The 12,212-nt window shown below is 36.1% G+C and overlaps 1 protein-coding gene across 10 annotated transcripts in view; it reads left to right on the plus strand.

Moving 5' to 3' along the window:
* The window catches only part of LOC149807832 (focal adhesion kinase 1-like), a 242,187-nt gene that overhangs the window by 132,396 nt on the left and 97,579 nt on the right, over positions 1-12,212 (plus strand). For all 10 annotated transcript variants that reach the window (XM_089971208.1, XM_089971144.1, XM_089971216.1 and 7 more), the window contains 3 exons: positions 4,340-4,515; positions 7,321-7,408; positions 10,452-10,531. In XM_089971208.1, the coding sequence (XP_089827334.1) occupies positions 4,340-4,515; positions 7,321-7,408; positions 10,452-10,531 (344 nt within the window). The remainder of the gene's footprint in view (positions 1-4,339; positions 4,516-7,320; positions 7,409-10,451; positions 10,532-12,212) is intronic.

The raw sequence follows: 12,212 nt of genomic DNA on the forward strand, positions 1-12,212 counted from the left end.
ATATTTTGACAATATTATTGTTGAAGGAGTGCTACAGACATGAAACCAAATCTACCAAGAGGCATGTCTCAAACTACCAACAGCTTGGATAAAACCCATTTTGGAAGCCATGGTAGTTATACTCTTGTAACCTGAAATTATTTCCCACACATTTTGGTCTGATTATTATTTACTGTAGTAATGTTAATACACCACCATGCTTTCACACACAGAAGCTCACAGCTTTTTTATGATGCTGATTTACCAATAATAAACCCATATTTTCATATCAAAATCTCCCCCTGCTAGAGTTCAAAAAATGAGTGTGGTCAGCTACTGTTGTTGTGTCCCTGGACATAACACTTAGCTCCAATGGTTGCTGCACCAGATAACCTTGATGTGTTGCTGTGTGGTAAAACACAGAGCCAAACCAAACAAATAATGAGATTTCCAGAGAAGAAATGGAATAATAGGTATTTCACCATGATGCACATTCATGGAACTTGATATTTTTACGGGGGAAAAAAAACCTTCTGCCCATTTACTTTCTATGTATCATCAATCCTTGAAAGTTGTGAAGTGTATTATTTTGCCCTTTAATTCTTCGTACAATGAATAAGATGTAAATATTTGTACACAAGAATAAGCTGTATAGCGTGATAAGGTCTCCCTCCCAGAAAAAAGTACAAACTTGCAGATAAAATAGTATTTCTGCCATTCTTTGATTACCCTTCCCAGCATCCTTGCACAGGGTGGGGCTATGATTAATAGCATATCTGATTGTCATTTGCCAGGTCTGCTTGTTGGATTGGAGCCAAGTTTGATATGAATCGACAGCATTTGTAGTTCTGAGATAGACACATGCGTCATATCTTTAAATAACTATTGTAATAAAAATTCCTGTGATTTTTTTTGTTTTGATCAGTAAAACTGTATTTATTTTGCACACATATAAACTGCTGAGAAGTAACTTTCATTTTACAAAATCATTTTCTCTTTGGGCGGATTAACGTTTCCATTTCTCAGAGGAAATGAATAGATAAACATAGTGGCACTTCTTATTTTATCAGTCTTGTTAGGCAGAACATATGCAACAAAATGAATCCTCATTAAGAAAGAGAAGAAAGGAAAACAGTATGTTTGAAGACTTTCCTTACTGGCTCATGGATGTGGAATGGGCCCATACACATCCCTGCTGGCTCACAGATGTAGATTGGGCCCACTGCACATTCCTGTTGGCTCGCGGATGTAGAATGGGCCCACTGCACATTACTGCTGGTTCACGGATGTAGAATGGGCCCACTGCACATTACTGCTGGCTCACAGATGTAGAATGGGCCCACTGCACATTCCTGTTGGCTCACGGATGTAGATTGGGCCCACTGCACATTACTGCTGGCTCATGGATGTAGAATGGGCCCACTGCACATTACTGCTGGCTCACGGATGTAGAATGGGCCCACTGCACATTCCTGTTGGCTCACGGATGTAGATTGGGCCCACTGCACATTACTGCTGGCTCATGGATGTAGAATGGGCCCACTGCACATTACTGCTGGCTCACGGATGTAGAATGGGCCCACCGCACATTCCTGGTGGCTCATGGATGTAGAATGGGCTCACTGCACATTCCTGTTGGCTCACGGATGTAGAATGGGCCCACTGCACATTCCTGATGGCTCACGGATGTAGAATGGGCCCACTGCACATTACTGCTGGCTCACGGATGTAGAATGGGCCCACTGCACATTCTGTTGGCTCACGGATGTAGAATGGGCCCACTGCACATTACTGCTGGCTCACGGATGTAGAATGGGCCCACTGCACATTACTGCTGGCTCATGGATGTAGAATGGGCCCACCGCACATTCCTGATGGCTCATGGATGTAGAATGGGCTCACTGCACATTCCTGTTGGCTCACGGATGTAGAATGGGCCCACTGCACATTCCTGATGGCTCATGGATGTAGAATGGGCCCACTGCACATTACTGCTGGCTCATGAATGTAAAATTGTCCTGCTGCACACTTCTGCAAGGCATAAGAGAATGTACCCTTTGCTGCCCTGGGATATATCTTGTTACTATGTTCCAGCTGAGAAGGTCATGGTCTTCTCTGCAGTTATATCAAACATTGGAGTTTTTTTTTTCCATTAGGATTTGACAGTCAGTGTGCTTATGGTTTGTCCCTGCATCCATTCTGCATCACTATGCAATCATTGTGTATTGTTCACTGGTCAGCAAAATTGCTTGTTCCCTTTCTGAGTCCATATTTTAAAAATAAATCTAATTTCATTAAATCTTGGAATATGGGCTTATATCTTCAAAAGTTTTATAATGAACAAGATACATGCATGCATTAATTGATTAAACTTGGAATATATGCTTATATAATGTAGATCTTCTTGAGATTAGATGATAAACAAGATACAAACATATTAATGAGTTGATCATGTGTCTGATTGGCTGACCTTGCCACACTGGAGGCCATGTTAATGAGTTGACCTTGTGTCTGATTGGCTGACACTGGAGGCCATATTAATCAGGTGATCTTGTGCCTGATTGGCTGACCTTCTTTCCATACTGAAGGCTATGTTAATGAGTTGATCTTGTGTCTGATTCACTGACCTTGTCACACTGGGGGCCCATATTAATGAGGTGATCTTGTGTCTGATTGGCTGACCTTCCTGTCACACTGGAGGCCATGTTAATGATGGGATCTTGTATAAAGATGACAGAGCTTTTTTCCATTGGGGAAGCTGCAATTCCACTTCAGTTTTTATCAGTATTAGACATATTTATCTCGGGCAGTTTTAGAAGAAGACAGAATCCACACATGTTAGTGAGGTGGCCCTGCATCAGATTGGTTGACTTACGTACCTCTCATGAATCCATATTTATGATATGTTGGATTAATTATATGTGTATTCTAGATCATGGAGGATCCAGTTATGAGCAACATATGTACATTCCAATTATGCCTTTATCTTTTATGACAAATTTATATTAGGGTATAGTAAAATGGGTAAAATGGTATTAAGTTTGGGAGATAGTTCACATAGCCTGTGCACAGCTGAAGTAGAGATACAATACTGATATCTGTGTTATGATGAATAATTCCATAGCTGTGTAATGACTTCAAACACTTGAATAAAGGATCAAATGTGGAAGCCTGTTTGTGTTGATTGGGGGCTGGGGTATATGGGGTTGATTACAATTGTTCTTAATAGAATGAACATTTTCACAATTTTTTTCCAAGGTTAGGTTGATGGATACGTAAAGGTTATGTTGACTTTGATATGACCATGTTTTTATAAGCTTTCTGTTTTACACATTGTCTTGCCTGAATGAAAAGAAGTGGCAATGTTGTTAGACGTATGACTGTTCAGAAATTTGACATTATTGTTGCCGTGTGATTTTGAATTTTAGCTGACTTAGCAGGTTTGAAGCTGTTCCTATGTAAACTAAGTCTGCATAGGTTACAATTTTTGTTTCTTCATTTGCATCATGCTGCCAAAGTCACTTGTTTCTTTCATTTACATAATGCTGCCAAAGTCACTTGTTTCTTTCATTTGCATCATGCTGCCAAAGTCACTTGTTTCTTTCATTTGCATCAAGCTGTCAAAGTCACTTGTTTCTTTCATTTGTATCATGCTGCCAAAGTCACTTGTTTCTTTCATTTGTATCATGCTGCCGAAGTCACTTGTTTCTTTTATTTAGATCATGCTGCCCAGGTCACTTATTTTTTTCATCTGCATTATGCTGCCAATCACTTTTGTTTCTTTCATTTACATAATGCTGCCAAAGTTACTTGTTTCTTTCATTGGCATCATGCTGCCAAAGCCACTTGTTTCTTTCATTGGCATCATGCTGCCAAAGTCATATATATAAAGCTATAAATACAAAATATTCTTTACACATTAATTTCTTACTCTGTTATGGGGGCCCTGAGTGGCTAAGTGGTCTAAAGCGCTTATCGTTATGAATCACTGCCATCTCACCTCTTTCTGTGTGGGTTTGAGTCTTGGATTCAGCCAATGTGTGTATGTGAGAAAGCTTGCCAGTAGCTTCTTGTCGGGCGGTGGTTCTTACCGGGGTTTTTCTGGGTTCTTCCTCCACCATTTATACTGGCTGCCATGTGTAGCCTATCTTGTGCTGAAAAATGGCATTAAACCCTGCAACAGCAACAAGAAGTTATTCTGTTAATAAAAACTTCACAGGAGGAAGAATAATTCACAGATGTTCCATAAATGGCTCGGTGCAAGGCATGCAGTCCCACTGATTCCTTGCTTTTTATTTTGGTTATTAAGATTTTAAGATTAATTCAGATCTCTTCAAATTTCTTTTATTTCTAATTTCAGGACATTATTAAGCTAGTGGTGGGTCGCCTTGCAGCTGGGGAGAGGTACTTTGCAAAATGCTATGCTCTGAAATTAGTACACACAAGGCTGAAAGAGAGTTACTGGCTGCACAGCAATCTAACAATGTATCAAGTCAAACAGAAATATGAATCTGGTAAACCACCAGATGAATGGAGGTAAGAAAAGAAGGTGAAGTCATTTGGTTGTCTTGTTGGATCATAAAGTTAAAGCTTGACCTGGTCATCTTGACCAGAAGTGAATGAGTAGATGACTATACCTAGATTGAATGCCAGTCATTTGGAGATTAAAAGTATAGCTTATGCTGTTATCATTACATATCTGACAGGAACAATCAGGGTTGAGTGCTTTATGTGTTTTGCTTTAGGACTCATGGTACATGTACTAATTAATCAGAATTATTGAACCAGTCTAGAAATGGGTGAACATAAAATAGAGAATGTTTGAATTAATAAAATAGAGAAAGTTTGAATTAACAAAGCCATGATTAGTTGATAATGAGAATGAAGTAATATTTTCTGTACAACTGATTATTACAGGAATTAGTAACAAGCTCTTACTGAGCGTGAAAATAGAATTTATGCTTGCAGCTGACATTGACCCCAGGGTCTATCCCACCCTCAGGGACTTAGCCACCCTCAGGGACTTAGCCGCTGGGTCATAACTTCTAACCACATATACACTTATTGGGCATGAACAAATTAATTTAGATATGCTTCTAAAATTGGCATTAGAATCTATTCATACTGCTGGGGACTTGACTCTAAGGACTTCAGATCTGGGAGGGACTTGACTCTAAGGGCTACAGATTTGGGGTGTGGGGTCAGACAAAGTAGGAGAGTGGGGGATACATGTTTGCAAACACTGTTGTCAAGGTCTTGAAAGTCAGTGGTTTTGTTTAGTGAAAATTGCAAAAGACTTTCAGATCCCTCAGACATAATTAATTTGCTATATAATTAAGATATTCATGTATGAGGTGATAGTACATGTCTGATGTAAACAGTGAGATTGGTTTATGAAATGTCATATCACTTTTGTCATGTAATAACATAATAAAGGAGTACCATTATGTAATATTTTTTACTGACATGCCAAGGACAAAACTAACTCCGATATTGTCATTTGTCACAAAGGATGAGACAAGGTAGTTTGGTCACCATATTCTTAGAGGTAAGTTACTGTATTTGATGTATATCTACATATGCTTTTGTAAGTATACAACCATCTTCTGAATCAAAAAATTATTTAGCAAAGGTTACTTCTTTTCAACATTAATATCAGGATCCAAGCATGCCTTTCAGGAGGTAAGCGGGTCCTAATATCCATCTACAGCATCTTTTCTTTTAGAAGAATGTACAGTATATACTCACATGCATGTCCAGGTCAGCTGTTAACTGCATAGACCACGATCTGCCATCACATAAAAAATCTAGGGTTCATTAGTTTTCTGGGAGGAGTCTGTAAAAACACATAGACCCTAATCTGCCAGCACATTTGTCAGCATGGTTGATTTGGAGAGAGTATGACTAAACTTAGACAAGTGGAGCTTTTGTTTTCTGTCATTCTTATGTTACTTGTTTAGGCTCTAATAAACTGTAAGACAAGAACGAGTGAAAACAACAAGCTTTAAAAAAAATACAATAATTTATTTCCCTGAAAAAATTATGTAAAAATAAAAAAAAATATGAACTTATGGTTTTAGAGAATCAAATCCAAAAATAATCCAAGAATAAAATTTTTGTAGTCCTAATAACCAAATGTTCTACTGATTTCACGTTCAAATCCTGATGAAGAATCCAAGATGGAAGACAACGTATGCTGCAATCTGTAGTGTTGAAGTCTACAGTTCCTTGTAGAAATAAAAATTATCACTCCAGTTTCTGATAGCTGAATAAATTTTTGTTTAAAAACTGTCCTTGTTCCATAGTATTACAAGAGCACACATATTTTCCAGAAAAACAATGAAATTAATCCTTTTGAATCCAAGTAATTTGAAATAACTCCAAACCAAGTAATTTGAAATAACTCCAAACAGCACAACATACAATTAACAGTTTAACAACCCAGCTTCCACTGAGATTAATTCGCCAAAACATGGGTTATATGGGTTTTCTAAAACGTAAACAGTTGTTACGTGCTCATCTACTGGAAGTTTATAGAAGCAAGTACTTGTTACAGATCATGTTTACCCAGTGTGATGAAATTCAATCATTTTTACTCTAAGAAATAAAAAAATAAAAAATTGTTTATATCTTAAAGACAAAGCCCAATCATGACATTGGAAACAACCAATTATTTTACAATAAAATAGAACTTTGTTTATGAAGGTTGCTACAAATTATGAAACAAGGTCAGGATTTAGATCAGCACCTGGTGTTTATAAACTAACAGTCAAGGTCAAAATATTTTCTAGAAAAAGTATCATCTCTAGTGAATAAATTTACATTACAATATCATGTAATGAAATTTTTGTTTTTAAAAACTGACAAACAATTAAATTAAAATAAATATATATTAAATCAGATATAATTAAATCCAATATACATAACAATCATGTTTATGTGCTGGAGGCACTATTACATTGCTTTAACTTCATAAAATTTCCCCAACTTATTACTTTTTAAGGACACAGTGTATATATAACAACACAAGTTGTTTTGAACAGTTGAAATGCCCAAGTTTGTTGTATTCATAAAACCATGCTGGTAAGTCTGTTAGTGAACATTGCAAATACAAAGGAGTAAAAACTAAGGTCAGGGTCATGTGGTATTATGTGTAGATTCCCATTTTCTAAAAGTATTTAAAGCATATCCACATTGTCACAGTATTCTGATGCTGTTTCCATAAATTTGCTGAAGGTGGCTTTCCAACTTTGATTGCCTAATGTAATTGGATAAAAATGTTTAATTAAAAACAAATAGATTATATACGTTTTGACTTATTTTTTTAATGAATATTTTCAGGTATGAACTGAGAGTGCGATATCTTCCCAAAAGCTTCCAGGATCTCTACTCAAAAGACAAAGTTACATTTTATTATTTATATGACCAGGTATGTTTAAAAAGGAATTTTTGTGTTATTTTTAAATGTAAAATTATAAAGGTGAAACCTAAGTATAGGTATTAATTTAATTTACTCACCTGGTCGTTCCATGAAGGTGGCTTCTTCTACCAGGTTACCACTACAGAAGGTTTTATTGTATTATAATATAGACATACAGTAGTCCCTCATTGTAACACTGTACATGACACCATGGAGTGAACTGTCTCTTTTAGTGAGATGGTCTTGTAATGAAGTACATCTGACATTTAATTTTGCTATCACATAATTAAATGGGCTCTATTATCATTTCCACATTATAACTAAAGTGTTTTAATGAAGGTCCTTATTGTAAGGAAGTGCGTGATTTTTAGTAGAAAATCATTTTCGTATACCCTGGTGCTAGGGTACCAAGCCCCCTGTACTATCATCACTAGGGCTGAATAACCAAACAGTCTGTTATATTGTTATTTGTATTGCAGAATCATTAGTTGTTTACAGATTTATTAACCAGTGTGATTACACAGAAGTGCCAGCTCATTTATGTGATGCACCAGATTTTTATGGTATTCATGTATGCACAGTGAAATTCAGGGCTCATTAACCCAGAATTGTTATGACAATAGTACAGGTGTCAAGGATCTGAGTTAATTTTTGTCTTTCCTGTGTTAGCAAAGTGGACAATAGTACAGTAGTCCTGGGAAGTGAGTTAATTTTTGTCTTTCCTGTATAAACAAAGTAGACAATAATACAGTAGTCCTGGGAACTGAGATCGTTTTTGTCTTTCCTGTATTAGCAAAGTGAGACTTTAGTATTTCTAATGTTGGCATCAACAGTTTTAAGATTTGAAAGTCATACCATATGCACCATGACACTTTTCACAGGTGTGCTTTTTCTCATTATCATTTTGAAGTAGCCAACTCAGAATTTAAAAGTACAAGGCTAAGTCAGTGCATCTTTCCAACAAAAGATGTGTTCTTAAAGCTGATGGCAAATCTGTAAAAGTAGACAGTAATTTAGCTGACGAGCGTGTTGATAATGGGAAGGCTGGGTGGATTATTGCATTAATATCTGTTTTGAAAGACCTTATTCAGAAAATCAGCTCCCGTGTAAACACCTTCCTTGATAGCATGTGAGGGATGGGTCCAGAAACATTGATGGCAGCAAAGGGGAGGGTGTGAGATAGACTCAAATTTTGGTTGACAGTTGGGGAGAGGGGTTGGGTTGCTAGCAGTTTTCATTGATTTGTGATAATTATAAAATACCCATTACCTACACAGTAACATAATTAGGTTATTTAGTACCATTGGTAGGATTCAGACCTGGAACATTTCAGTCAAGAGTCTAGCATGAACACTGTTGAGCCACCATGATATATGGATAGTAAGTCAATTAAAGTCAGTAAATTAATGGCAGAGTTTTAATATAGATCAGGTTGACATGAATTACTATCAAATTCCAGTACAGTATTATTAAAGTTGGAGTTACTTCCCTTATAAAGGCTGACCTCATGTATTCATTGTAAGCAAACACAAATGAATTAAAGCTTCATGTATAGAATTAACACTAATAAACCAGTGGAGTGGAATCAATAAATATGTTTGCTCTGTTTAATTTCTCACAGTAATGATTTTTAATATCAGCACTTGTGTGTGTTTTTTTTAATATGTTTGATTTCACAATGTTCTCAATGCTTTTGTTATTATAAGAAGAATGGCGTGTAAACCATTATTTACTGATATGTTGATATATTTATCTTTTGTTCCCCACTAATACCAAAGATAATTGGACAGCTTAAAATGAATAATATTGGGTAGTCAGTATGTTTGGACTTTTGGAAAACAGATTTTATAATTGTCCATATCATTATTTTTGATACCAGCTTTATGTGATCTGTAAATCTTATTATAGTATGAAGACTTTTGCAATGTGACTACCTGCCCTTTAAAACAGTGTGGTCTCAAGAACACTGTTTATTAGATAATTATGGAAATCATTTGCTTATAAAATAAAAACTTTCATAAAACTGTAATGATTGTAGACTGAATTTACAACCACTCCTTGCTACATTGTTTGATGCAAAGCTGGATACAGCATGCCTGTCTAAATCAGGAACGAATTATTGATCCTTTGGAAAGTCATTGATGAGTCTGCTGTTTAGTGTTTACCTGGTTATTCCTTACAAGTTACCACACCTGTATCATTGATTCATTTATTCCTGTCTGATAAAATGTTTATCTTTTTGACTGTGTATTCAATAATCATGGCTTAATCCATGGTTAGTAGGGAAGCTGAAACAGTAAATATGAGTCTGTGTGAGTCTTTGTTGGGACGTAGATCATTTTACTGTCTTTAGTTTGAAGCAAATAAGAGTGTAGGATTTCAGCCTTTGATGCAAATGTTTGGTTGAGTCTGCCATAACAATTTAAATTTAATTAATTAACAATAAATCAGGACTTTTTTTATATGCATTCATGTCGTGCAGAAATATTTTATTGTTAGCATTTATTACAAAGCTGTAAGCATACTGCATTGCTGTAAGCACATGTGATGTTTTATAATGTCTCTGACTGCTGTGGTGGCCTAAATTGCTAAAGCATCCACCTCAGATGTGGGAGGTGTGGGTTCGAACAGGTGCATAATGACTGTATGAGGGACATGTCGATTTTAGAGGTGCATAATAACTATGAGGAACATGTTTATTTTACAGGTGCATAATAACTATATGAGCGACATGTCTATTTTACAGATGCATAGTAACTATATGAGCGACATGTCTATTTACAGATGCATAATAATTATGAGGGACATGTCTATTTTACAGGTGCATAATAACTATATGAGTGACATGTCTATTTTACAGATGCATAGTAACTGTATGAGCGACATGTCTATTTTACAGATGCATAATAATTATATGAGGGACATGTCTATTTTACAGATGTGTAATTATTATGAGGGACATGTTTATTTTACAGGCGTGTAATTATTATATGAGGGACATGTTTATTTTACAGGTGGAAATGATTATATGAGGGACATGTTTATTTTACAGGTGCGTAATGATTATATGAGGGACATGGCAGAACATATTGACTCAGACATGGCAATTAGACTAGGATGTATAGAAATGAGGTGAGAACTTAAACACACACATTATTTATTAGAATTCATCCTTTATAAATCCCCACTGAACTGAAAAGACAGAAACCTATCCAAATAATTATTGTCAGTACATTAATCGTCAGGCAAAATAATGTTCCCTGACTTTGAAATTGCACAGTTCTCATGCAGACAAAAACTGCTAACTTAGCAACCCATAGCTTTGGGTCCTCCGTGGGATGAAAAGTCATGTGCCACAATGAACAATTTGCCATTCTTGTTAAAAATCCTTCCTCTTTTGCAAATCTCCATATTTATCCTAAACTGATTTCTCTGTTCTGTTACATGTATGCTCATGAGCAGCTGTAGATGTTTTAGAATTGTAATGTCAAGCAGTCAGATACTTCGCTTGTTCTTTGTTCTCGCCAATAAAGATAATAGAAGGGTGGATCATAGGATAAGAGTAGAGTCTCAGTACACATTTTATTTGACAAGAAAAACATCAAATGACTTCAGAACTTTATTGTTTTAAAATGCATGTGCTGTATGTAATATGGTGATTGGTGACTGTTGGATTTAGTCAAGGGTACTCATTAATGGTATTGTTGAAGGACTGAAATGAAGAATTATATGAGTGGATTTGTTGGGGAATTTACTATCCAGGATCTTATTTGTGTGGTTTTCAGTAACAAAATGAATATTATAAAAAAAGCATTTTTTATACTACACCACTCCCTCGATAACTCGCGCACATCAGGGTCCAGAAACATCGATCACACTATAAGCGAGGGGCGAGTTATCGAGGGACCTATAAAATAAGCCCAAAACCAATAAAGTGATTGACGACATAACGGAAAAATAAGGGGGGGTGGGTAGGCAGATTATACTGTTGAATACTCACTTTATAATCGTTCTGAGATTAACTGTTAATAAATATCTCTTCATAACGGTGTACTTTATTATTTTCTCATAGGACAACATTAAAAATTTCAGGATAAATTACAGTATATTGAGGCGATCATCGAAAACATTATTCCACGTGGTCTCCGTTCGCTGAACATGTGTAACACTTCACACATTGTGTACTACGTCACTAAGTTTTATGTTGAATTGTATACATTCTAGTTTTATTGTTTGAGCCAAATTAGAAGTTTTTTATACACAAAAGATCGACTCTTTTCGAGAAACAGTGTCGATCAAACGATAGATAGATAGATAGATTTGAATGCGATAGAAGTAAAATGGAAAACAAAAAAACAAGAGTTAATCAGTACTGACATATTTAATTGGTCTACAAATTTAAAACAACGTAAATTAGAACAAGTTAATACTTGCCGTTTGTGCCACGCTTGACAAATATCAATTCACTTTTTGAAAAAATCAGTTAATTTTTTTATGTGTGTTACTCCTTGGTTTCTCTGCCGCCGAGCAAAATCCCTCAGATTTCTCAACTGCATGAGCTTTACGTAGTCAACATTTTGGGTCTCCAGCCACCTTATGGCAATATCAAAATATTTGCTTCCTGTGCAGAGGGGTGGGGGTGCAACATCTGTGTCTGCATCACTTTCAACACTTGTGTTACTCCAGTTAGAATCGTCTTCTGCTGCAAATTTGTTCGCTATAGAAATAATTATAGTTTCATTTGACATGTATTCGGCTGTAGGGCAATCATTGTCAGCACAAATCCACTCCTCCATCAAGAGAAACGCCCATC

The sequence above is a fragment of the Sinohyriopsis cumingii genome, chromosome 1 (genome assembly GCF_028554795.1).
Source record: "Sinohyriopsis cumingii isolate HCF-2022 chromosome 1, ASM2855479v2, whole genome shotgun sequence".
Classification (NCBI taxonomy): Eukaryota; Metazoa; Mollusca; class Bivalvia; order Unionida; family Unionidae; genus Sinohyriopsis; species Sinohyriopsis cumingii.